This window comes from Aureobasidium pullulans, assembly GCF_000721785.1.
Source record: "Aureobasidium pullulans EXF-150 unplaced genomic scaffold scaffold_16, whole genome shotgun sequence".
Lineage (NCBI taxonomy): Eukaryota > Fungi > Ascomycota > Dothideomycetes > Dothideales > Saccotheciaceae > Aureobasidium > Aureobasidium pullulans.
This window is the reverse complement of record NW_021941036.1, coordinates 98480-124371: the sequence shown is the minus strand read 5'-3', so window position 1 is coordinate 124371 and position 25892 is coordinate 98480. Positions and strand designations below refer to the sequence as shown.

Genomic DNA, 25892 nt, shown 5'->3' with positions numbered 1-25892 from the left:
AACAATGCAAGCAGTGAAGAATACTTTTACATTCATGACTGTGCGTACTGGCCCATCATCAAATGGGATAATGTTATTGAGATTGGTCGAGTAGTTCATCGATAGCAGGCTGTCTCTGCAAGCTTACTGGGGACAACTCCGACTTTACCAAGAGTTCCTCGCCTCAAAATCATTGTCAACATTGCTAACAAGAAAAGAGAACCACAACTCGAATACAATTTCTCTGCAACCAACTCTGAAGTATGAAATGCTTCTATACTAAGCAAACTCCATCGTCAATGGCAGATCATGGTACATCTGATAGTCAAAATCAGTGCTCCACTCCAGAATAAAGCACTTCACCAAAGCAACAACATCCATCGTGCCCAAAATCTCCCTCTCTGAAGTCCAAAACTCAGTCACATCCAATTTCTTCGCATCGCTGGTCTGTGCAATACATACTGCAATATCAGTAACCACTCTCACAGAGTCACCAGAATCTCCTTTACCAGCACTGACTGCCGCAGCCGCCATGTCTGCCATGTAATCAGAGACAAACTTAGACTCCCACCCCTTGGCTTCCAGTTCAGTGGCATGTTGCTTTACAGCATTGTGCAGTATATTGGCCAATTCAGCTCGATGGCGGTTCATGCGAGATTTGCTGAATGCGACCAGGATATCTCGTAGACCGCGATGTATGCTGTAAGAAAGAGATGACCATGGAAAAAAGTCCATAGCTTGACCAAGCACTTTCTGCTCTTCCTTTCCCACAAACATCTCCACTTTCTTGTCTGTTTCTGTGCTGTCGAGGATAAGTTTGAGTGCATCTTCGGGATCTGGGTGGTGAGGTTGTAGGAGGTCGGCTCTGAGCCAGTCGACTTCGTACACCCTGCCTCCTAGCATGTTGTACAGATGACGTCCACTGTGAGCTCCAGGAAACCCCTTGGAGGCGAACTTCAAGATGTAACGGCCTGGACGCTTGCGGCCAGAGAAGGCAATTTTGAAGGTTGGGTTTGATTCAGTGGAGACGATGCCGGCCATCAACTCCATACACGGTGCTACCCGTCGCTCAAACGAAGAGGGATACACATCCGTTCCTGCCGAGTGTGAATCATGGGCTTCGAAGTGGATTATGGCAGGCCCGCCTAGAGGCCAATCGATACGCCATTGGCCAGAATAGCAGCCATATGCGACACGATGGCCTGCAGCATCGCTGTGGTGATAGACTGGTCGAGCATTGGTCAGGGCCAACATGGTCATTAGAGTTGCTCTGTTCAAAGTGACGCAGGCAGAAGTCCCTCTACGTATGAGAGGTGTTGTCTTGAGATTACTCCAATTACCAGATCCAAGGTTTTTGAGCTCCACCCCCTTTCCTGGCCGGACGATTTCGCTCTCAAGCTCGCTATCCGCAGATGGGGTTCTGGATGTCTTGATCGCTTCTTGATGAACAACAGACAACAACACAGCTCACCCAGCCAAGCCAGCTTGACCCTGCGGAACACGCGATAGATGAACAGTCTTGAGTCCGCAGAATCCACCTTCACGATGTGCAGTCAACACGGGTCCAAGTAGCGGAGGCTTAACTATCTTGTAGATTGGCAACTGTGGTTGGCGTTGGGACCACACACCCAAGTACGCCACGCTACGAGTATCGTGGAAAGGATCAAGCATATCCGTTACAACAGTGGCTTGCGAGATCAAAGTAGTCAAACCGGCCGTAGTGACGACAATAGACAGCCATCCAACCACCGTGTCAGGGGCGTTCGTCATGTGAGAAATACCAGCGACGACTGCAAAAGCTGCAAGATGAGAGCGAAAGTCATGGGTCGAATTTGGGAGCGGGTTCCAGGAAGCCATGATTGTTTGATATGTATGCGATGATAAAAGTACATTGCATCAAGCAAGCTGTGGAGGCATAGACGTCTTTAGCAGAACTACTCCTTTTGGTCCATGTCGGCAAGATACATATCCAGTAGAGTCGAGATTGGCGCGCAACTCGAGTGGGCGCATACACGCTGCGGCTCATTGGCTGGCAATTTGAATAACCGGTTGATGTAATCGGAAGGTCAGGCCATGTCAGAAACACGAACATTGGTTCACAATACTGTTGCAGCTCTCGATCTTGCTAAGGATCATGTTCTGTTGCATTGAAAATGTCAAACTGCCGTTTCTGCATGTCATTCATATCATGTCTTTATAGTCTGCCTTCTCTCAGCTTTCCTCCTCTTTTTGACACTGTCTCGCCAACGCTTACTTGGAAGCCTCCTTCATCTTGGCCACACGGGCAGATGTTCTCTTGACGACATCCTCCTCATTCCAGATGGTGAGAGCGCTGGGAAGCTCAACGACAGCCTTGGCCCACTTGCCAGTGTTAGGCAGAGCCTCGATAGACTTCTTAAGCGACGAAGGCAAAAGGTTGCCCTCCTTGGAGAAAGCGAAGAAGCGGATCAGGAAGGGAGCGATGATAGCCTATACCTCAAGTCAGTACTACAATTATCAATGCGATCGACAGTAAAACACACCTCAGCAAGCGTGGGCTTATCCTTTCCACCAAAGAAGGGACCAGCATTGGCCAGCAAAGGCTCAATCTCCTTTTCAATAGCAGCCACAGTCTCCTTGGCCAGCTTCTCCTTCTCCTCACCCTCAGCCTTCATCATAGGGTACAAGTTTCCCTGCACCTTTGTATTCCACGTGTCCACAAAGAAAGCCAATCTGGCTCTAAACAGCGGGGAGAAAGGGTCGTGAAGACTGCTAGGCAGCAAGTGCGAAGGACGAGCGTCGGCGAGGAATTGTGCGACAATGCTGGACTCGGTGATGATTTCCTCATCGTAAAGACCGGGGACTGTGTATTTGATGGATGGCACAAGACCGCGAGGGTTGATGTCTAGGTACCATTGTTCGCGGGGCTTGTCGAGGTCGATAATTACTTCGTCAAAGTCCAAGCCTAGCTCTTCCAGAGTGATGTGGGCGCGGTGGGCAAAAGGGCAGAGGTGGTTGGTGTAGAGGGTGATCTTGGGTTGGATACCCTTGCTGTCGCCGTGGTTGCTTTCGCCGTTGGTGTAGCTTGCCATGATTGCTGTGTCGTGACTGATTCAAATGTGTGGAGATTTCGAATAGACAAGTCTGATCAGCTTCTTATGAAGGTCATGTTTCGTGATATGCCGTGATCTTTTGGCGGGTGGGGTACTTCGTCATCAATGGATTTAACCGGAGTTATACATTTATCCCTACGGCTGCGGAACGACATAACTTCCGAGGACAAGCATCATTATAAATGGAGGATGGATCTGTTGCAAGTGATTATCAAGCGTGCATGTATCTCATCGATCCTGCGAGGTCCAACCATAGCTGTCAAGATGCAGAGAACTTTTGTGAAGCGAGGACATGGAAGAAGAGAGAGATGTCTAATCATTAATCTATAGAGGAGTAGTTCTATCAGCCCATTCAAAGTGACTGTGACTGACAAAGGCGATAGTATACACCTTGCTGCTTGATCAACTCAACGTGAGTACCCTGCTCAACCACATTGCCTTGATTCAAGACAAAGATTTTGTCTGCATCCTTGATTGTTGAAAGGCGATGAGCAATGGCAATCGTGGTACGACCAGTAGAAGCTTGAGCAATAGCCGCTTGTACCAGCTTCTCGGACTCCGTATCCAGTGCCGATGTTGCTTCGTCAAGTAGCAGGACTTGTGGTTGGCGAATGAGTGCTCTGGCGATCGACACGCGCTGGCGTTGACCTCCTGACAGTCGCGTACCTCCTGCTCCGCATCCAGTTTCCAATCCCTCAGGAAGAGATGTGACAAAGTCCCAGATATTTGCTTGACGACAGGCAGCTTCGACCTCGGCTTCTGTAGCTGTGTCGACCGATCCCAGGAGAATGTTGTCGCGGACGCTCGTGTTGAAAAGACTTGGCTCCTGTTGCACATATGCAATGCCATCTCTGTACTTGCGAGGACAGTAAGAGCTAAGCTCTTTGTGGTGATGCTTGATTTTTCCAGCAGATGGCTCGTAAAATCGCTCAAGTAGCGAGATCACAGTGCTTTTGCCGCAGCCTGAAGCTCCAACGAATGCCACAAACTCGCCCTGACTGATCTCAATATCCAAGCCTTTGATGATTGTGTTTTTTGGGCGAGTGCTGTAAGCAAACTCGACCTTTTCTAGCTCGAATGTAGCAGAGTCCTTCTGGGCCTTCTCGTTCTCAGACGGTTGAAGACACTGGTCATGCATACCAATGCGAGGGTTTTGAGAACGAAGCCAGAGTATCTCGTTGGCGCCAGCACGAGCCTTGCTCAGACTAGTACTGTAGGCGATCATCTGGACTGAACCTTCGGCAGCAAAGACGACTGCGATAAATACGGTGAAGAACTGTGTCGTGCTGTATTCACCATAGGACATTAACCGAGCACCGTACCACAAAGCCAACGCCATAGCAGCAAATTCGATGGCTTGAGCCACAGCAAAGAACATGTTGGCAGTGAGGATCATCTTGCTCGACCTCTTGGTAATGTTTCTGAGTTGTGCCTGGTATTGGTCGATGATGTGCTGTTCCAGTGCAAGGGAAGCAACTGTTCGGATGGCTGAAACTGCCTCGCTCGCGGTAGCTGCACTGTCAGAAAACAGTCTCTCGGTCTTTTCTTCAAGCCTCACTTCCATTCTTAGACGGCCGTATCCCATGCCCACAACAGGCACCATAATCGTGAAGATAGCCACAAGTGCCAGCTTCCAACCAAAAATAATGGCGGTGACAGATGAGGATACCAGCATGATCAAGACGATTAAGAGGAGCGCAGAATTGAGGCCGATAAACTCGAGCAGGTTCGCAGGCGCTTGAGATAAGCGAGACACGATTGCTCCAGTGCCGTTCTCTGGTAAGTCGAAGTACTCCATGTCTTGGTAGATGATATTCTTGAACATGTCTTCACGATAAGCTCTCGAGATGACCTGGCAGACAACATTCGAGACATAACCAGCGACAAAGTACAAAACGCCGTTGATGATCGCCACGATGAACAACATCAACGCGTAGAAGTTTCCTCGGTCGGTCAGCTCTGAGCCTTGCAGCTGGAATGTGGTGATAAGTCTGCTGATGAGAATCGCAATGGCAGGATAGGTTAGACCTCCAACCACACAAGCAATACCGATGATGAGTAGATTCAGCCAGCAGTCCCGGCGCTCTTTGACGAAGATGGCAAAACACTTCAACAAGCTGTAATTGAGCGTGTGTGCGCGTTCATCCTGAGATCTATCAATCTCTTGACCAACACCAGCCGACTCCTTGCGTGACAAGACACGGTGGGCACCAGCTTCTGTAGAAACAGCGTCTTTGTTGTCAGAAGTCTCGTCGTCGTTTCCAAGATCTTGAGCCATCACGAGACGGTAGTAGGCGCCTTGTTGTTCTAGAAGTTCTGCATGGGTGCCTTGCTCTCGGATGACACCCTTGTCGAGTACCACAATCCTGTCGGCGTTCTTGACGGTGGAAAGCTTGTGTGCAATGACAACAGTCGTCCTTGATCCTTGCAGGCGATCGAGTGCGCTTTGTACTTGGTGTTCAGCCTCAGGGTCGAGAGCACTTGTGGCTTCGTCCAGCAGAAGAATTTTGGGGTTTGAGATGATGCTTCGGGCAATTGCGATTCGCTGTTTCTGTCCGCCTGAAAGCATACTGGCTCGCTCACCCACGACAGTTTGGTACCCATCTGGAAGGTTTCTGATGAAGTCGTCTGCATTTGCATCACGACAAGCTTCAACAACTCGAGCCTCGATCTCCTTCTCGGGTAAATCTGCTGCGCCAACGAGACCAAGTCGAACGTTCTGGTAGATGGTAGTGTTGAATAGCACTGGTTCTTGTTGGACGAATCTGACCTGAGTACGGAGCCATTGGACGTCAAGATCGCGAACATCTCTTCCATCGATCTTGATGGTTCCAGACTCCGCCTCGTACCAACGCTCCATCAAGCCCACGATGGTCGATTTTCCGGATCCGGATGCACCGACCAGAGCAATCGTACTTTTCGCAGGAACCTTCAATGAGAAATTGTGAAGGACTCGGACATCTGGTCTTGAGGGGTAGGAGAAGTTAATGCCGTTTAGCTCGATCTCTCCATCGACAGTTGAAGGACGCTCTCCCTTCTTCTCGAGGGGATCAAGGAGAGACTTCCGTTCAATCACCTCAAGCAGTTCCTCAGCACTCGAGGCACTCTTAGCAATAACCTGCATCTGAGGAGCCACTTGGGTGACAGATTGTGCGGCGACAAGGACAGCGAAGATTACTCTGAGCCACGTCAGCAGTCATTTCCAAAGATGTCAAGGTCAAGTATAAAACGTACGTTATAATCTTGCCAGGAGCTTCAATCTCGCCCCTAGCATACATGTGAATTCCTTGCCAGAAGGCGAGGCCATAGCCAGCGAACACGAGGAAGAATTCGTTGCAGTAGAGCACTCCCCAGTTGAGTGACTTGCGCATACCTTGCTTTTTAGCATCGTCCAGAATCTGATTGTGTCTCTCAATCATTCGAGGTTGAGACCAGTAAGCGTGGACAACGCGGATGCTGGAGAATACTTCTGTGGCAAGTTCACCGGCCTTTCCGTATAGTTTCATGCACTTGTTTTCCTGAGAGGCATCAATTGCAACACCAATGCCAGTTGTGATGACGATGGCTGGTAGGATGCAGATTGTGATGAGTGCAAGTTTCCATTGTACTGCCAGAGCAACGATGAATGCTGTGACCAGCGCACTAATGGCCTGAACTATTAACCCAAACTTCTCAGCAATGCCCTGCTGCACAAGGTTGGCGTTCGTGGTCACTTTGACGGCAGTAGCTCCGGTGTTGCCACTGTCAAAAAAGGCAATCTCTTGCCTCAATGTCTTATCGATGCAGTCAATTCGTAGAGCTCGCACAGTTCGCATGGCAGCGAACGAGATAGTGACTGTTCCGACATAGAACACAACCAGTTTCGCTATTGCGAGGTAGACAAGGTATAGACTTAAGGAAGAGGTTAGCATTATTTCTCATTGATTGATCAACTGATATTCGTACCTAGCTCGTGCAATCTCAGAGCGGAAGTGTCCAACACTGATGTTTCCTTGGGCGAAATCATTGAAGGTGTTGACGAATTGGCCAAAAATCAAGTCTAAGAGAGGTAGGGCCGTTCCTGATACGATCATGCAAAGGATACCAACAGCGTACAAGATGATACCGAGTCGGTCGGCATATGTGAACATACGCTACACAACATAAGCTGATATATCTCGGCAAACATGACCTTACTTACAAAATACGCCGACCATCCTTGTGTTTTTGCTGTTTCGCCTTCCGAGCTAGCGACTGAGGACGCCTTTTCGTTATCTGACATTCTGGAGATTTTGAGTTGTGCCTATGAAACTGCATTGCGAAAGTCTAGCAGAAGCCACGATGTTATATTCTAGAGATCAACACAGGCTCCTTGCTGTCATCAGTCAAAATCGTTTGATGTCGATGTCTTTTCGGTGTTCGCGGAGCCCGGCTTGTCGCAGGACATTCTAGGGAGGCTACAAACAGAGACCAGCTTGAAAGGGTGTTAAATACACAGCTTGGCGGCTTAGCTTTGCGCATTTGAGACGGATTGGGAAGGTCAAGCCGTTCTTTACGCTTGACTCTCGCTGTCCGCGGGTCACCGAAGCTTGCGAAGGAACAAACAATCGTCCACTTCTTCATCATCCTTTGAGAATTGTTTGACTATGCAAAGTTATCTCCGCTGCCTGCAAATCATTGCAGCCTGCCACGCGCCCAGTCTTGGCTCATGCAATATATTCATTGAAGGCGCTGTTAGTGCATCTTGCAAAAGCATTCAGGGCAAACCGAACATCTACCATACGCTGTACGGTGCTGGTCATTGACTACGTTCTCGGGTCCTCGGTCATTCTGCTATCCGAGAAGGGCCCAAGACTACTGCTTCCTGTCGATATCGAACGTTTCATAGCCAGGATGACAGATTCTGAGGATGGAGGGTCGACTGCTTTCAGCAAGTCATTGCCAAGAGCTGTATGTCCATCAAGCCAATGCACCGTTTCTTTACTGACATGGAATCGATTCTAGTGTGACAACTGTCGTGTCAGAAAAGTAGGGTTTTGACACCACTCGATAAAGTGTTCAATTGTGCAAGGCTGACAAGCTCTTAGGTCCGTTGTGACAAGACTACACCCTGTTCCAATTGTCGAACTGCTGGGGTTACATGCAAAATTACTAGCCGGCAAAATGATATCACTAAACCACGATCCAGAGTTCTCATTTCTAATCAGTAGTAAGTAGTTGACTCTTAATTTTCGTAATGCTCAATGCTCACCTGAAGTAGCGAACAAAAAATAGACCGTATGGAACAAAGACTCGAAAGTATCGAAAAGTTGTTGCAAGTATTGGCCTCGACAGCGAAGACCCCTTCAGACAACGAACAGTCTACATCGTCTTCGTCAAACTTTACGCCTGCAGGAACTGCAGCTATAGCCGTACCCACTCCTCAAGTCGAACAATTCGAGGGTGAATCATCTTTGGTGGCTCATTCGAGACAAGCCCATGAAGCCCTGCAAAGACTCTTAGAATCAGCACCGATCACGATTCGAAACGACCCTAACACAGTCAGCGCTCTGGCCGCTTTGCGAAATCTCCTCGAGAAACACCGATCCGAACCACCTAGTCTTAACCTGCTGTCGAAAGATGGATCGCCACAAGACTTACAATACTCCGATCTACCTCCAAGAGAGGAGGTGCTGATACTTCTTGCTTACGTCGAAGGTATTGATCAACCTCTTCTTACTGCTGAGCCTGACTGACCCTGAGTTTAGCGGATCCAATGAGCGATCTGTTCACCTGGTGGTTGTTCGAAGACATCGAGGATTTTTACAAAATGTATGACGAGTTCTGTCAATCACCGGTAAACTGTCCACTTGCAATATCTATACTGGTTTACTGTGCGTTATGCTGGCTCTTGGACGGCAATCCGATCATGACAAGAGCGGGAGTCGATGTTACCAAGTACTCTCGATACGTCTCCACATGCGAGAGGCACCTGGAGTCATTAATATCATCCTACAGCCTCTTCTTGGAGCCCACTGAACTCAACATAGCAGCTCTATCTGCAGCTGTATGTATCTCTCTACTTGGGTATATGTGGCAGTACACATGCTGACCGGTCTTAGGGCGCGTACGCGATATATGTGGCTGATGTCAATGCGGCTTGGATCATGACGAGCTCTGCAGCGCGGCTATGTCAATCTTTAGGATGGCACCGTTTGACTCCTGAAAGGTGTGGCGGAGATGAAAAATACCACAGGAAGGCTGTGTTGTTCTGGTCAGTGTACTTTATCGACAAGTCGTTATCACTGCGCCTCGGTCGTGCATCCGCCATGCAGGACTATGATATCTCGACTTCTCTCAAGGACCTTTGTGGTGTCTGGGACCGCCAGGAGGGAGGTCACCATAAAATGTTCGCGGGATGGGTTGAGCTATCAATCGAGATGGCGTCGCTGCAGGTGAGCATTCAACCCGTCTATCCGATACATGCGGGTACTCATCGTTCTAGGGCGTCATTTATGACAGACTGTACTCACCGGGGAGCACGAAGAGTCTTTCAGAGCGACAGAAGGTTGGACAAGATCTCATTATCAAGATCCACGAGATACTGGTACTAAATAACAAAGTCAGTCAAAACAGCTCGATACATTGGTTGTCTATACTGACTCCAACTCTAGTGCTTCGGAAACGGGGACTGGCTACTCGAGTACACTGATTTCTACAAAGAGTCCGGCGACGTTGTTCTCTACAGCCTGTTTACACTCGTCTATCGAGCCATGCCAGATGTCTCCAACGCTCATCAATTATCTCTCCAAGCAGCAAGATCAACCATGCAGGTCCATTATAGCTGCAGCAAGAAGGTCGAAGCCATGGGTGCAGGTGTCAAAATCGAATATATGACTTGGTAGGTCGAATCTCCACATTCTCTAACTCAACTCGAGTACTAACAGAAGCACAGGTCCATCATGCTATGTCCCTTCACACCCTTCATCGTCCTCTTCCGCAACGTAATCACCGACCTCAATCTCGACGATCTGAAACTTCTCGAAGATTTCGTCACCAGCATAGAATGGATCAACGACAAAAGTCAGCGCGAGCCCCTCCAACGCTTCGGCCAACTCTGTCAAGCATTCTACAATCTCGCCAAACACTTTGTCGCTGCCAGGTTGCGTGCAGATAATGAACACAGAGCCATGACGAGTGCGGGTCAAACACTGGTATTGAACACAATGCAGCAGCCTGATTTTGGAACGCCACCGCCGCAGTCACAGTTGGGTGATATGGCATTTCCCGAGGACTTCCAAACTTGGATGGACACGAACATGGATTTTATGAACGACAATTGGTTGGCTTTTGGAACGCTTTGAGGGTGGGTTTTCTACCTTCCTAAGGCTTCCTTCGGTTATCGAAGAAACCATCTTGTGATGCATCAAACCCGACACGACAGCCCATCCAAAACCTGGAGCAGTAGCCTTGATCAGCACCTGCAAGACAGGATGATGATATTCAACGCGCGTCTGGTCGCTCACTATTTCGTGGTTCTACAACTCGTTCGTCATTTTGCTCTATGGTGGAATGTCCTACAGAGCAGCCCGATGTGAGCACACCACATGACTATGGCATCAACGATTCTCACGTGTTCCACACCCAACACATCAACACCCCACATCTTCCACGGATTGTCTTCGGAATCTATACTCCGAAGGTTTCCTTTTCGCGCAACCAAGCCATACTTCATGGAGATAAAGAATGTTCAACTCCTCACATTTCTTCTCGGCTGGCAGGCGTACACGTTCTCACTGCTCTTCTGGAAATTGGTCGGGTTGGCAATCTTTCTCCAATGATGCACAAAAAGTAGATCATCAGTAATCACTGGAGTGTCGCACTGATCATTAGTCCATACCCATCACGCTTTTACCTTTCACGATTACCCTCAACTACAACAATCCATCCATCCATAAACTTCTCCATTACTTTCCTCGACAGTAACATCCAATCGTCATCATGACGTATGTTATTTTTCCCAAATCATTCTCCATGTTTAAAGGTTGTGCTTATCTGCTGTGGTATAGACCCATTTTCCAAAAACAGCCAGAGTTAGAAACACATGATTTCAATTCGCGTCCTCAGTACTCAGTCTGCATATCTAAAACTCTCACATCCGCTACACATACCTTATAGAAACACAAGAAACATGAAATTACCATGTTAGAACCAATCGTGTTGGTGTTACCGTCGATTATATCGACACAAATATTGTAAATGGTGTCACCCTGTCAGAGAGGCTTTACCAGTCTTGGCGCGTTTCAGAGTGCGACATAAGATCAACGTCGATCACAAAAAGATTTGTGCCCGTCACAACACGTAACGATCAAAAACACATGCAGGTCAAAAGGAAGCAGGTGGAGAAATGGAAATATTTGCTCGCTCATTCGAAAGACAAACAACAAAAAAGGATCCCTAGGTATCAATCTGTGTGTTCCCCAGGCGCAATCCTCCTTTCAATAAACTAAAGACTACATTATCGACTCTTTGTTCCGATTGTGCTTTTTGTGATGTTCATGGGTAATGTGAAAAAGTTTCATCAATCTTCGTTGAATCCATCATCGCGACCGTATCAATGTGTGGTGATGTTGGCTCTTTACAGAAGAGGTGCCTCCTCTCTGACTTGCTCGGGGGCAGAGTTCTCGTGGTAGACATTCTCGTCCTTGAGAACGGGAAGAGTGTGTGAGGCGGCGCTGGGCTCGGTGGTAGGGACGCTGGGAGCGTTGAACTCAGTCAAGGGCTCAGTGGAGCGGTCGATGCTTTCCGAGGCAGTGCTCTGGGAGCCGAAGGAGTTGTAGGAGTTACCAGTGGCGTTCGAGGTCTTGTCGGCGGCAGACTGGGCAGTGGCAGAGGTCTTGTCAGCAGCGACCTGAGCGGTGCTGGCGGCAGAGTCGTAAGCGTTCTGAGCAGTGGCCGAGGTCTTGTTGGCGGCGTCCTGAGCGGTAGCGGAAGTCTTGTTAGCAGCATCCTGGGCGGTAGCAGCGGCCTTGTTGGTGAGGTCGTTGGCGGCGTTCTGGATGTCCTCCTTCTTGATCTCTCTCTCGGGCTCGTTCTTGGCGGGGTTCAGGTTGGCAGGGTTGGGGGCATCAGCCTGACCGGCACGGTGCTTGGCCTGACCGATGAGCTCGGAGGCGCGGTTGGAGAGGTCAGTGGCAGTGCTCTTTGCGATGTCGGTGGCATGCTGGGTCTGCTCGGCAGCGATGGTGCGAACCTGCTGGGTCTGCTCGTTGATGATGGTGCTAGCATTCTCGATCTGGGCGTCAATGACCTCGCGGTTGTTGATGTAGACGAGGGGGACGGTGTAGATCAGAGTAGTGAAGAGAAGAGCAAGACCCCAGGTAGGCATGATCTTGACGAGGAAGTAAGAGATGAAGGTAACGAAGAAGGCACCGACGGTGACAAAGACGTTCTCGCCGAACATGATGCGCTGGAACTCAATGACGAAGAAGTTGATGAGTTGCTCAACATCGTCCAGAGAGGCCTCGAGGGTCTCACGGGGGATGGTGTAGTACTTGCGAGGGCGCATCTGCGAGGCGAAGCCACGGTTCATGACAAGCTTGCCCACGACTTCAGCGGCAGCAGTGACTGGAGGGTTGTCAGTTGGAGATCTCATCAGAATGGCTTGGTGGAGCTACTCACTGCCGAGGACGATGTAGAGCGCCTTGAAAAGGTACTTGAGGATGGGTACGTAGCGGGTGAAGAAGATGAAGGTGAGGATTGAGGCGAAGGAGATGGTGGTGACACGGGGGTTCTCCCAGCTGAGGAGGTTGTAGAAGAAGGAGTGGTAGTGGGTCAATGACTGGCCAGTGGCAGCGGGCTGCTCGGGCACTCTCTTTGAGTCCATCAGGTTGGAGTACTCTTGCGAAGTCTTCTCGCCCTCAATTCTGGCCTTCTCGGCAGCGGGGCCGTTGGCGATGTTTTGGTAAGCAGCGTTGGCATCTGAAGACATGGTGAGTAGGAGCTCAGATTTGCTCAATTGTGTACGAGTACTGTGGAGAGAAAGAAGTCAGCAAGGTTGAAGTCGAATTGGAGGACAGCTTCAGTTTGTTGACAAGGCTGATTGGGTAGCGAAGCAGCAAACGCCCACCAGGAAAAAGCTGCCGCTGTAGATTGATGCGTCACACAGCGTGCCTCTTCTCGATGAGCAGAAACCGCCAGAGCTATGGATATGGGAAAGTCGGCCACGTACCTTACTGTTGACGACAGCGTCCTTTGCGTTTTGCAGCTGGGGGTTGAGGTTGGGGTAGTTTGTGTTCGACATTGCGGCGGCTAGTCTGTGAGATGTTCAGCAACGATGCTCGAGGAAGCAAGGGCGAGCAGGTGCAGATGATGCCTACCGATCGATTGGAATAGGAGATGGGAAAAGGTGAAGATGACAGACAAGGATGCGTTGAGGAAGAAGCACGCGACAGAAGAGATGTTAACACCCGCAGCCCGGCAGCTTCCCAAGCTCGCGCCCTGATTTTTGGTGCAAAACGTCATCCGCGCGAAACAATCCGCCATCCGTGCACTTTCACATGCACGACTGTTGCAACAAACACAAGGAACTTTGCTGCCCTCGTCATTGATCGTGCCTTCCCCGATTCGCTGTCTTTCCTGCTGCCTCCAGCCACAAAGACACACATATTCCGGTATTCACTCCACCCAATCTTGTTTAACACATAATGCATTTAGAGAGTAATACCATCGACTTGCTGCCAGAATCTTCTATTCGACTCCCCGTCCTATCCCGACGCTGTATCGTTTCATCCGTCCTTTTCGGATCCACCCAGCATCGCAAACAAATAAAGATCGACCACTAAAAGCCACAGACCCGCTACCCAAAACTCCGTTGCGGCTGAAAAACGAGCCTCATGCCCAGAACAAGAAGAGATGAAAGAAATACGAAATTCTTGTGCTCTTGAATGCACACATGCTCATGCCGTCCATCATGTTTAAGCGTCCTGTCCGAACCTCCAGCCACCTTCCTTGACCACGCGTGCACGCATCTCGCGATCCTTGACCTTTTCCTCTTTCGTGACTGCATCTCCGGTATCAACCCAGCGAGCTGAAGATCCACGCTCACGGAACTTCTTCAATCGTTCGGGGTTCTTGCTGTTGCGGAACACCTCCTCCATCTGTAGCGGTGCGATGGGTCCGAAGATGCTTTCAGGATCCACCAATTGCTGCTGCGTGAGCAAATCGCGAAGTGCTGGTGAAGCAACCCAAGATGGTGCTCGGAAGCCGCCAGTTTGATCATCGTCCGAGTCTTCATCTTCACTGTCTGTGGCAATCTCAGGCAGGTTGATGTTGTCGCCGTTGGGGTACAAGGGCGAGGATTTGGCAGATTTAGGCACCGATTTCTTAGAAATAACCTGAGCTGCCGGTCGTCCAGGAGTCTTGAAGGCGGATGGGGGTGGTCCCTTGCTCGAAGATGCTCCAGGAGGATTGGAGTTTTCTGCAAAAGGAATTCGGGCGGTTGACAGCTTCATCATGTCATTAGGGTGCATGCCTGCTTTGGCGTGCTGTGCGTAATGTTGCGCGGTAACTGTAGCCTTCAACATGTTCTGAGAATGGTGAGCAGCCGGTGGAGGTGCATGCGTGTAGCCATGAGGGAACTTGTTCAAGGTAGACTCCTTGCGCATGTTGGATGGTCTCTTGGGAGGAGCTGTCAATGCATTGTCTGATGGTCGGTCGACCTCATCATCCTCGCCCTCCAGAGTCTTGCGTCTCTTGTCACCTTGCTGCTGGTACGATGCTGGCGCTCTGCCAATAGTAGGACGCTGCGATGACTCTTCTGCATCTTGCTGGAGTGGGCGCTTGGCGGGCTTTGCAGTGTTGGCTTGTGGTGCGGGTCGGTCCTGCTTGGACAGCTGTCTCAATGTGCCGCCAATGTCGCCACGGGGGAGCGTAGATTGTGCTTGTTGCTTCTCCTGTCTCTCCTGCTCGAGAGTGGCAGCCTGAAGTAGTCAGTACATGTAAAAGCCTTGTCAAATAGTCCAAACTTACCAGCTCAGCACTCTTCTTCTGTTGCAAAGCTACCTGTCTTTGCTGCTCGATCTTCCTCTGCTCAGCCTGCTTCTGTGCCGCGATTCTGATCTCTTGAAGTCGCTGCTGCTCAGCCGCCTTACGTTCCTGCTCTGCTTTGCGATCTTCTTCGGCCTTGGCAGCTCGCTTGCGTTCAATCTCGCGCTTTTGTTCTGCCTTCTTTTGAGCCACCTTCTCATCTTGCTCCTTCTTTCTAGCTGCAGCCTCGAGGGCCTTGACACTGCGAACTGAGCCAGCACCAGCGCCGACTGACTTTGACAATGTGGGAGGTTGAGCGCTGCCAGCTCGCGATGGCTGTTGACGGGTCGGCGGAGCGACGCTCATGTCCTGAGAAGAGCTTCCCGGCTGAGTGGAACCAAGTCTCTGTGATCCTGATGCAACCTTGATGCTGACAGGAGCAGGCTTTGGTTGAATGCTACCCAATCTAGAAGGCTTGGCTAGTCTGCCAGGTGCTCTCAGCTTGCCTGCTGGGGCGCCAGTTTTCGGGGGTACTGGAGGGCCTGTCTCATCAACATCGCTTCCCTCGTCCGCAGTTGACCTCCATGATTGTTGAGAAGCAGCTCCAGGGCGAGCGGCAGCTGCGAGTCTCTCCTTCTCCAATCGTGCAGCCTCGGCAGCCTTTTCTTTCTCTGCCTTTTCGTGAGCTTTTTGGGCCTCTTGCTGTCTAACTCTTTCCAGATCGTCCATGGCACTTTGTTCGTCTTTGTTCTTACGGGCGTGTTCAGTAGAGCTGCGGGTGCGTCTGCTTCCACCAGTTGCAGCAAGAGCGGTGGCCGGCCTGTTTTGGCCAAGATCAGGGTACAATCCACCAGGCATCCTAGACATGTCCGGATCAGGGCGCTCGAAAGTTGCAGCAGAAAGTGGGCGGGGAGAAGAGAGTGAGCCCAATTTCGCATGGGCGCTGGCCGCAGCACTACTGCCAAACATGCCCTTGGCAGATTTAATGACCGAGTAGAATTTGGCCTTGGATGCACTGATTGGAGCATCTGCGAACTTCTGTTTTGCTGGAGAAGCGAGAGGAGAAGCGGTAGGAGTAGAAGCGCCAACAGTGGGAGGGAAGTTGGGGTTAGAGACCGAAGTGTTCTTCTGATGATGAGCATGGTGAGGAGCGGTTGCGACCTTTGCGGGAGAAGCGAGGGTGGCTGTTGAGTTGGACTTGTGGTGACCCATGAAATACTTGGATGGCGATTCGCGTAGTGCAGGCTTGGGGATTCCACTAAATGCTGGCTGCGCTTCCTCGACCGAGGCCGAATCAGAGACTTGGTCGTTCAGCTTCTGAGTGTCGACGCCACTAGCGGCACGAGAGCTGGTACGGATAGGAGCAATCCAGTCATCGTCGTCGTCCACAAGCGGTTGAGTATCTCCAGGCATGTTCTCTTGAGAAGCCCCGGCAGTAGACCTGTGTTCGTGAGCGGGCAGAGAAGGATAAATCGGCATGTGAATCGACTTTGAGGTGCGAGGCTCCTTTTGCTGGCCGAGTAAAGTTATACGCTCGTGCAGTCTCTGAGTTGACGTCTTGTTATGTTCATCGGCATCGTCTGCTGGCTGAGAGGGTCCCTGCTGTGTAATACCAAAGCTCTTACCCAAGGCACTGGTACGAGCACCACCGAACGCGTCCATGTGACTACCTCTTGGGCCAATGCTTCGCTTAGCAGTCAGAGGCTCGCGAGCAGGCAGCGCGGCGAAAGTCAAACTGCTCTTACGCGTCAATGGCTTGTCGGGTGTAGATGTGTCGGATGGCGATTTGGCGTTCTCGTCTTCTTCCTCCAGCTCTTCCTCATCTGCCATGTCGTTTTCTTCCTGGGCCTCCTCGGCTTGCCAGTTCTCGTCGGCGAACGGCGCGTTCGAGTCCTGTGTGACGGGTCGGCTACTAGACTCGGGGTCAGGCACAGTGGCCTGGTCATCGTCTTCTGCGACGTTCTCTGCGACGTTCTCAGCATCTTCGTTGGCCGAAACAAAGGAAGCCGTGTCGTTAACTACGGGATCATTTGTGACGTGCTCTTGCAGAGGCTCGAGATCGGGGGCTTGGGCGTGGCTGTTCTTGATCATGGACTGCTGCGAGTCCACATCCATCTCATCCTCGGTCATACCGTGGTAGCCAGAGTCGGTGTTCTCCTTGCCGACGCGTAGAGGGCTTCTTCTAGAAGTTCCTGAGCGAGGGCGCTCTTGGTCGGCATCCTGGGCAATCTGGAATTGGGCGACCTTGGAGTAGAAATTGTTCTTGGGAGCAGGGCTGAAGGTGGATTGAGGGTTGGGCGCAAAAAGGTCAGTCAGAGGCTAGACATCTTGTTAGCCTGCTTTTCATCATCATCATGGTTGAACGTCACTTACGGCACGAGCGGCGTTCTTGCGCGCAGTACGGGGAGTCTTTCCTCGTAGCTTTCCAGGAGTCTTAAAAATGTCGGCAAAGCTTCTGCGCAAAGGTAAGCGCGTGTCCTCAGCAAAGAGTGTGGGCAGCATACACAGGATTGCTGCTGAAAATCTCGGCCATGTGCTCGTTCAGCCATTCCATCTCATTCTGAGCAGCATAGCCAAACTCCTCGACCTCCATGTCCACGAACTCGGCGGCCTGGTCGCGCTCAGTCTGGATCCATTGCGACGAGCCGACAGGGGCCGTCTTGAAACGAGGCGCCATGGTTGTATGTTAGACGCGTTGTTGTTGTGCTTCGACGGCAGCTAGCCAGGGAATGAATGCGCCGAAAGTTGTCTGAGCTGGACGTGCAGTTGATCAGACTAGATCATGTCGTTAGTCGTAATTGGTTGGTGTCGAGTTTCCGGACGACGTGTTTGGGGAGGCGCAAAGATGAGACCTCGAAGCTGCTTTGTTGTGACATGTTGCATGCATGTTTATCCCCGTCAACTTTGGCCCATCATTGTCTTGGCGCCACCTCGACCAATCACGCTTCACCTTACCTCGATGATCCAGACTGTCTCAATTCCGACATTCTACCGATGTCACGAGACAGACACGCTTGCGGTTAAATGTCGGCTAGACAGTCTGGGTCTCCGAGGTAAGCTTCACCGGCCCGTATTGCTTTCTCCCCGCCGCTTGATCAACCTTCCATCATCATCGTCTGAAACCCCTCAATCGGCGTCTTCATCCTCTAGCCGAGTACCAGAGCATTATAACAGTAGGTTGTTCAAACAAGTATTATCTCTGTCAATTCTGTCCCCCTTTTCTCTTTCTCTGCGTCCGTTGTCTCTTTCAAAATGTCCAGACCCTTACTATCTCCTTTCCGTGCTCTCTCAAGACCTTCCCTCATCAAAAGTGCTCTTCAACCATTACCATGGGCCAGGACTTTCTCTGTTTCCAGACCTACTCGTCTAATGGAGACCTCCGGCTTTTCAGAGGAACAATTGGAAGTTCGCGAAGCAATTTCAAAAATCTGCTCAAACTTCACAGATGACTACTGGCTCGAACACGACCAACAAGAGAAATATCCTCACGAACTCCATGCTGCCCTAGCAAAAGACGGCTGGATAGGAATCGCCCTGCCAGAATCCCTCGGTGGAGCAGGTCTAGGCATCTCAGAAGCAACCATGATGCTGCAAACAATCTCCGAATCTGGTGCTGGCATGGCAGGAGCTCAATCCATACATGCAAATGTGTACGCTACACAGCCAGTGGCCAAATTCGCAACCGAAGAACAACTCAATCGTATGCTTCCTAAACTCATTAGTGGAGAATGGCGAGCTTGCTTCGGCGTCACAGAACCAAACACTGGTCTAGAAACCCTGAAACTAAAAACTACTGCTCTCAAAGATGGAGACCACTATAACGTCACAGGACAAAAGATCTGGATTTCTTCTGCTCAGGTTGCGACCAAGATGATATTGTTGGCTAGAACCACGCCTATCGAACAAGTCACCAAATCCTCCGAAGGCCTCTCCCTCTTCTTCATCGACTTCGACAAAACCCAACCCGGTCTCGAGTTGAAGAAAATTCGCAAAATGGGTGGAAGAGCTGTGGATGCGAACGAAGTCTTCTTTGACAACTACCGCATCCCCGCCGACTCGCTCATCGGCAAAGAAGGCCAAGGTTTCAAGATCGTGCTGCACGGTATGAATGCAGAACGCTGCTTGTTAGCTGGAGAAGCGCTGGGCTTAGGGTATGCAGCTCTGCGCAAGGCGTCACAGTATGCCAAGGAGAGAGTCGTGTTCGGACGGCCCATTGGTGTTAATCAGGGCATCCAACATCCACTTGCGCAAGCGTATATGCACCTTGAAGCTGCTAAATTATCGACTTATCATGCAGCTAGACTCTACGATGCTTCTGTTCATGACAGCAGTATTACACAACATGCTATTGGTCTGGCATGTAATACTGCAAAGTATCTTGCTGCCGAAGCGGCGTTCACAGCTTGTGAGAGAGCAGTTCTGACGCTTGGTGGTATGGGATATGCGGCTGAATACCATGTCGAGCGATATCTGAGAGAATGTTTTGTTCCCAGAATTGCACCGGTGAGCAGGGAGATGATTATGAATTACGTGGCAGAGAAGGCTCTGGGCCTCCCGAGAAGTTACTAGTACAACAAGATTGTTGCATCTTTCACACCTAAGCATTGCGGAATCTGTCCAGCTGCGAGTATCTTGCGTTGATTGACTGACTGTAGGAGTATCCACTCATGTATGTATTTCTCCTGAATTCCCTCTTTTCTCCATCTAGTCTCTGCCTTTCTCGTTTACCTCTCCAGTACTTTCAGATCTTGACCCTTTGATACATGAGAACAAGTATCATCCCCTCTCAGCCCATTCATTCAGGAATATGTAAACGGCAACGCACCCATCTCTGTACGCAAAGGCGGCAACCCAGCCACATCTCCCTCCCCCAAAGGCTTATACGGCCTCTCCTCATGCAATGCCTTCACCAAAGCCACCGCCCACTCCGAATCATTTTCAACCCCAAACCTATCCAATTTCGGCGCCATCCTCATCAACATGTTCGCATATTCGCCCGCCAACCAAACCCCCATGAAGTCATCAACATTGTGGACTTGTAGGTTCGTCAGATTAGGCAAGACCGACAATGATGCACCGAGTGCATTCAAAACACTCAAATTATGTGTATACATCAACGTACACGTCTGCAATAATGGACACGCATCTGCCAGTGCTTGGATAGCCATGACCGTTAGCTCCGGACACTCACATCTTATTTCCAACCTCTGCAATTTCGGAAAATTGGCAATCCACTGACGGAAAGTGGAATCGTCAAGATTGGGCATTTGAGCGGGTCTCCAAACTGGTACTTGGCTTACAATAGCCAGAAGTCTGAGGTTTTTGAGACTTGATAGAGCGAGGAGATTTGCGTTGGTGATGATTTGGAAGGCGGGTAGTAAGATAGCCAGGGTGTGGAGGTTCGTTTGGCGGGAGATGGAGGTAAAGAATCCGGCGGTGATGTCGCTGGGGAAGAGGTGGAGAGTACGGAGGTTAGTGGAAGTGTGACGTAGAGCAGAGATCATGGTTGCGGAATCGGTCTTCAAGCGTAGACGTTGCAATCTTGCAAATGGAGCAGACGTGTACAGCAAAGTCTGCTCTATGAGTTCTGGAGTGAGGAAGTCTACATCTAGACATATCAGAGGGTTGACGTGCAGAACATGCGCCAGTAGTTTCCCAGACAGTAGTCCTTGATGTCTGCTCTCTTTTATGTTGTAGAGGCAGAAATGTTTCAGCGATTTGCAATTGGCCATGAACTTGCGAAAACCTTCTGGTTCTACGGATCCAGTGAGGTAGGGTAGACACAATATCTCAAGTCGTGGTGCCAAAGTATCCGCCGTGATCTTGAAGAGCGAGTCTATGGTCGCGGTCGTGGACTCATTACCCAGCGTCAAATCGCGCAGGCAGGGCAAAGATTGGAGGAACTCTGCAAACACGTCGTCGCCGAATTCCCTGACAGCGTGATGGAGCTCGATGCTCGTGATGAAACCACAGTGACTCTTCACCTGACTCAGAATATTCTGAGGCATTATGCAGTGATGAAAGCTTATCGCCTGAAGTTTGGCCTGCAAGTACGGACCAGCCTGGATACTGGATCTTGATCCTGGCTCGCAGGTGTTACCGCACAATCCAAGATACCTCAAGGATGAGAATACCAGACTGCTGTAAGCAGAGCAACGCTTTGGCTCTTTGATGTGGACTACATGTATCTTCGAGGCGTAATACTGACGTCTTTCCAGCGGCTGTATCACAGCCAAAGTTGCCATTCGTTGAGCAGACGGGTAGCTCCAGAGTATACGGGCGCTGAGATCGTGCCATCGTTTGTTGACTTGCACCGTAGAGTGTAGTGTTGCTCTGTCCATACATTCGAAGACATCAAGTTGGAGTTCTGGCGGCAGATTCGAGAAGAGGAAGATTTGATCCATCGTAGTTATTGCGATACTCGCGATCGGACAATCCCAAGATTGTAGTAGCGGTAGTGGTGACTGATGGATTTGATGATGCGTAGGGTTGTGAAAAGATCCAGAAAGAAAATAGAAAATGCTTGCAGGTAGACAAATGACTCAAACCCACTCTGAGTCGTAGTTGTCCTAGATAGAAGAATTCCAGCAACTCCCTCCAGACAACGTCAATAGCGATATTATAGAACATCGTGTTGACGCGGATGCAAGATGCCAAAGTCTGTTGATCATACTGCAACTTCTTAAGAATCGAACTGATGAGCTCTACAGGTGGTAAGTGAACAGGGGGGACGGGGGTATCTGACGATATATTGAACTTTCTGTAACGTTGGGGAAGGAGGACTCGATATTCGGAAGACAAGGGGGCGCTCATGGCACATAAGTAGATGCCTGGGAGGTAATGACGAACCCAGCAACAAGGCACCAGTGGCATGGGGGTACTTTTACGGATCCCGCCGAGTTCTGTTGAGACCAATCATTTCACACCCTTCAAACATGAAGAACCTGACCATCGTGAACACAAAAAGGAAGGAGCGTTGGAGGAAAAACTGGACTACCTTACTCGCTATCCTGATCCTGCGGCCTTTCGATCCTTCATTCTTCTTCATCTTCGTCCTCGTCCTCATCATCATCATCGTCCTCGTCTTCCTCATCACTCACTTCCTCTCCAGCTTTCCTCAATCTCTCCCTATACCCCTTGGCTTTGTCTTCCAGATCCGCCAATACCATCAACATATCCTCAAGCTCTGTTCTAGCCTTTGTAGCTTCCTCCTTCTCCTTTTCAACCTCCTTGGTCTTTGCTTCCAAGTCTTTCTGCAAAGTCTTGGTCTTGTCGTCGTTATCAGATTTTCTGGACTTATTGTTGGAAGTGGTGGCGGCAGTAAGCTTTTTGGTGGTTTCTGCCAACTGCTTTTTCTGTTCCGCCAACTCTTTTTCCAATGCTTTGACTTTGTCGCTGTGGTCGGGAGTGGCAGGTGCGGACTTGGCTTCCGAGACCTGCTTTTCGAGTTCCTTATTTGCAGATTCCAATTTGCTGTTTGTAGCTTTGAGTTCGTTGATTTCGGTTTCCAAATCATTGTATCCTTTTCTTTCACCCTCGAGTTCGAGTTTCAAGCCTGAGATTTCCTGTTCCAGTTCCGAGATCTTCTGCTGCTTGGTATCGAGTTCTGACTTTGCGGTATCGCGCTCTTGGGTAAGCGTTTGGACCTTTGTGGCCTGAGATTTTGCTTCTTCTTCCAAGGTCTTGACTCTCGCCATGGCTTTTGTGTTTACTTGTTGCAGATCCTTTTGCAATGTCTTTGTGGTCTCGAGCTCCTTTTCCAACTTGGCCTTTTCTGCTTTGCTTGCGTCAAAGTCGGTGCGAAGTTTTTCGAGTGTGGAGGAAGTGGCGGCATGGTCTTGCTTGAGAATCTTTTCGCTGCGGGCGTGATCTGCAATTGCGGTTTCATGCTCTTTGATCGTCTTGTCCTTGGTCTGGATGGAAGTATTGAGTTCCTCGAGGGCTTTGCGGTGCTCAGAAGTGATTTTATCAGTGCGGATGCGGTGTTCTTCTGCGGTCTGCTCCGTCGCCTTGCGGTGTTCTTCCGTGGCTTTGTCGACGGCAGTTCGTTGTTCACGAGCAGCGTGTTCAGCGGCTTTGCGTGCCTTGTCGTCCCACAGGGATCGCTCGCTTGCTAGAGTTGCGCCGTGTTGACCCTTCATGCGCTCCAATTCTTGCTTGTGTTGATCGCGGAGAGTCTGGAGGTTATTCCTGCTTTCTAGTTGGAATTGAGCGAGTTGACTGCGTAATTCGCCTGATACTCGTTGCAACTCAAGATCATGATCGCGTTGAAGGGCTTCGTTGATACGTTTGACGCGCTCGACCTCGGCCTCCATTGATCGTTGTGAAGACTGCAAACTTTGGAGTTGATGACGGTACTCGGCTTCGGCTTGGTCGGCCTTTTGTTTGGCGGCTAGATCGTCTTGCTCGATCTGTTGTAGCTTGTCGTCGCGAGTCTTGATCTTCTCTCGCAAATCGTCCAGGACATCGCGATCTACACCAACGTCTGAAGGGCGAACTACCTCGATACCAGGTTCGCGATCAATGACTCGCTTCAGACGACCATACTCGTCTTTGAACCAGTCTACAAATTCATCATCAAACAAGATGGCAGCACCCTCAATCTCTGGTGCGAGGAACTCTGAATCGCGGATGATTGGGTTCTGACGGAATTGCATCAGTGCATCAAAGTACTTTTGGCGGCCAAGTTTGGATGTTAAGAGAGGATGAAGTGTCCGTCGAGGAATAGGGCTGTCCTTGGTACTGAATTCATAGATTGTTCCAAGCAAAATAGCGCAAAGACCAGGGAGTAGAGATTTGATCGGGTCTGCAGCGACTTGAGAATTGGCAGCAAGAAGAGCATTGTCAATCAACACGCCCATGAGAGAAGAGCCTTCGGCCAGACAATCATTAACAGCGGCTGGTTCATCGAATAGGAAGGTGATGAGCAGACTCAAGTATGAAATGGAGATCTGAGGGTCGAAGTCATTTTGCAAAGAAGAAAGGAGGTGGCCGGAAAGCGTCTGGATAGCTGTGATGACGTCCTCACCCTTCTCAGCATCGCCTTCGGATACACCCATCAACATCGCTTTTGCGTCTTGCAGATTGAACAAGAGCTGGCATGTGATGTCGCTGGCAAAAGCAAAGCGGGGTGGGTCAGGGGTGGCAGGGCCGAGTTGAGGACCATTCAGGAGAGTGCTCAAAATGTTGATATCTTCTTCTTCACCCTCAGTATATCCTGCAATAGCTCTTTGAAGGAAGTGGAGCTTTATGCGATCGTGGCCATGGAAGTAAGCCTTGATAAGAGAACAACCGGCAGATCTCAGATCCAGAGTGCGGGCCGATGAAGCAGAGAGTACAAGATTCAGCAAAGCCTCGATCACATACATGGTCTTTTGTTGAGATTTGCCTGCAACGCCGTTGACTGGTGCAGGAGTTTCGGAAGTGACGGGCACTTGGAAGGAAGCAAAGGCTTCTTGTAGCGGGGCATTGAAGATGATAGCGTCGGCACAGGTCTTCAAAGCATTCATACGGATATGCGGAGCGGCCCTCTCGTCGAAAGCAAGAGTCAAGACGAGATGTAGGACACCGCTGCGCCAGAAGACATCTTGATTCTGCTTGGTGCCCAATTCGCCTCGTTCCAGGAATAGGCGCAAGACAGCGAGTAGACCCCAAGCATTCTTCTCGCGATCGCTGCGACTGAAGTCATTCTCATCGTCAGGCGGAGTTGAAGCCTGCTTGATCAAGTCGATCAAACGGGGAATACAGCCGGATTCACGGAAAAGAGCCTGGTTGGAATGGCTGTGTCGAATGAGGTTGGCCAGCAAGGAGAGACAGTCTTGGGCTACTATGCCTCCTTCTGACAGACCTCCCTCGGACTGGATGAGGTTGAAGGTGCGTTGGAAAGCATCCTCAAAAGCAATGAGCTTCTGCAATTCAGTTTGCGACACGTTGGTCAGATCAACCAGAAGTAGCAGGGCAGCATTGCGCACAGCGTCTCTTCCATCATCCAGTACGCCAACCAGTCGGGCTGTTCCAAGAGGTGCTTGCAGAATGCATTCCTGGGTTCTCTCGGGTCTGGCGGCGGAGACAGCTGTAAGTAGCTGGATCGAGTATATACGGGCGTAGTAGTCGGGCTGATCGAGGAGGTCTAGCAGAATGGTGATGTTGTCTTGACGCTGGGCCTTAGCTCAGTTTCGCGCAAACAGTGTAGAAGCAATTGTATAACGACATACCTGACTAAACTCATCGGCCAACCACAGGGCTATGTCCTCGCTGGCCTCGGCACTCTCTCGGTCTGGCTCGAACAACATGAGCAGTGTCTCGAGCACCAGCCGTACTGTATCAACATCACCCTCTCCATCCTTTGTCAAACCAAGACCATCGGTGCGCAAGACGGCGATCAGATCGCGAAGGGAACCGCTGGCGACTGAAGCGGGATACTGTTTCGCGAAAGAGCGGAGGCCGAGGATAGCTGCTCTCCTGTCTTCGAGAAGAGTGGCCGATGACAGGCGCGAGGACAGAGTGGCAATCGTGTCCCCGGCCGTTTGTTTGATTGGCGCCTTTAACATTCTCGACTCTATCTCACGCCATAGACATGAAGTTGCAAGTTCCAAAAACAATCATGACCATGTTCTGGAATCTGAACAGCTCCTATTCCGTGATTCGTGTATCGATACGAGCACCTTGACGCGAGTCACGCACATGCAGAGGAAGCTCGGTCCCATCGGACGTAGTTTTGGAGCAACGCCGACCGAAACTACGCAAGGGCAGCGAGGCGAGTCCATGGTGCAAGTCTCTGCCTGTTCTTCTTAGAATTCATCCACTTTCGTGCCTTCTTACACATTTGTCGCCTTT

The 25892-nt window shown here is 50.3% G+C and overlaps 8 protein-coding genes across 8 annotated transcripts; 2 read left to right on the top strand and 6 right to left on the bottom strand.

The window, feature by feature from the left end:
- Window positions 1-258: 258 nt before the first annotated feature.
- Window positions 259-513, bottom strand: M438DRAFT_278513 (uncharacterized protein; the record flags this gene model as incomplete). The annotated part of the gene is made up of 1 exon (XM_029901010.1): window positions 259-513. The coding sequence occupies one exon, from the start codon at window positions 511-513 to the stop codon at window positions 259-261; it is 255 nt and encodes an 84-aa protein (XP_029758088.1).
- A 1731-nt stretch (window positions 514-2244) lies between these two features.
- Window positions 2245-2996, bottom strand: M438DRAFT_252211 (putative glutathione S-transferase; the record flags this gene model as incomplete). The annotated part of the gene is made up of 2 exons (XM_029899659.1): window positions 2245-2448; window positions 2502-2996. Coding segments are annotated over 2 exons (699 nt in total), but the record flags the coding sequence as incomplete, so codon positions are not given.
- Window positions 2997-3423: 427 nt separating this feature from the next.
- M438DRAFT_337436 (multidrug resistance protein) lies at window positions 3424-7332 on the bottom strand (the record flags this gene model as incomplete). The annotated part of the gene is made up of 4 exons (XM_029903993.1): window positions 3424-6250; window positions 6306-6962; window positions 7017-7204; window positions 7252-7332. The coding sequence occupies 4 exons, from the start codon at window positions 7330-7332 to the stop codon at window positions 3424-3426; spliced, it is 3753 nt and encodes a 1250-aa protein (XP_029758086.1).
- A 611-nt stretch (window positions 7333-7943) lies between these two features.
- On the top strand, window positions 7944-10393 carry M438DRAFT_278606 (uncharacterized protein; the record flags this gene model as incomplete). Its single annotated transcript, XM_029901018.1, has 9 exons — window positions 7944-8000; window positions 8055-8078; window positions 8138-8259; window positions 8311-8747; window positions 8798-9096; window positions 9152-9484; window positions 9535-9651; window positions 9704-9930; window positions 9985-10393. 9 exons carry the CDS (start codon window positions 7944-7946, stop codon window positions 10391-10393), a joined length of 2025 nt encoding a protein of 674 aa, XP_029758085.1.
- A 1210-nt stretch (window positions 10394-11603) lies between these two features.
- M438DRAFT_64910 (uncharacterized protein) lies at window positions 11604-13140 on the bottom strand. Its single transcript, XM_029910223.1, has 2 exons — window positions 12711-13140; window positions 11604-12656 (listed from the first exon to the last, which is right to left on the bottom strand). The coding sequence occupies exons 1-2, from the start codon at window positions 13018-13020 to the stop codon at window positions 11668-11670; spliced, it is 1299 nt and encodes a 432-aa protein (XP_029758084.1). The 5' UTR covers window positions 13021-13140; the 3' UTR covers window positions 11604-11667.
- Window positions 13141-13714: 574 nt separating this feature from the next.
- M438DRAFT_347626 (uncharacterized protein) lies at window positions 13715-17910 on the bottom strand. Its single transcript, XM_029905944.1, has 4 exons — window positions 17561-17910; window positions 17430-17511; window positions 15060-17375; window positions 13715-15010 (listed from the first exon to the last, which is right to left on the bottom strand). The coding sequence occupies exons 1-4, from the start codon at window positions 17731-17733 to the stop codon at window positions 14006-14008; spliced, it is 3576 nt and encodes a 1191-aa protein (XP_029758083.1). The 5' UTR covers window positions 17734-17910; the 3' UTR covers window positions 13715-14005.
- A 256-nt stretch (window positions 17911-18166) lies between these two features.
- Window positions 18167-19747, top strand: M438DRAFT_347625 (acyl-CoA dehydrogenase). Its single transcript, XM_029905943.1, has one exon. It carries the CDS (start codon window positions 18309-18311, stop codon window positions 19623-19625), a length of 1317 nt encoding a protein of 438 aa, XP_029758082.1. The 5' UTR covers window positions 18167-18308; the 3' UTR covers window positions 19626-19747.
- Window positions 19748-21787: 2040 nt separating this feature from the next.
- M438DRAFT_407547 (uncharacterized protein) lies at window positions 21788-25656 on the bottom strand. The gene is made up of 2 exons (XM_029909902.1): window positions 25271-25656; window positions 21788-25213 (listed from the first exon to the last, which is right to left on the bottom strand). The coding sequence occupies exons 1-2, from the start codon at window positions 25604-25606 to the stop codon at window positions 22091-22093; spliced, it is 3459 nt and encodes a 1152-aa protein (XP_029758081.1). The 5' UTR covers window positions 25607-25656; the 3' UTR covers window positions 21788-22090.
- Between the last annotated feature and the right edge of the window lie 236 nt (window positions 25657-25892).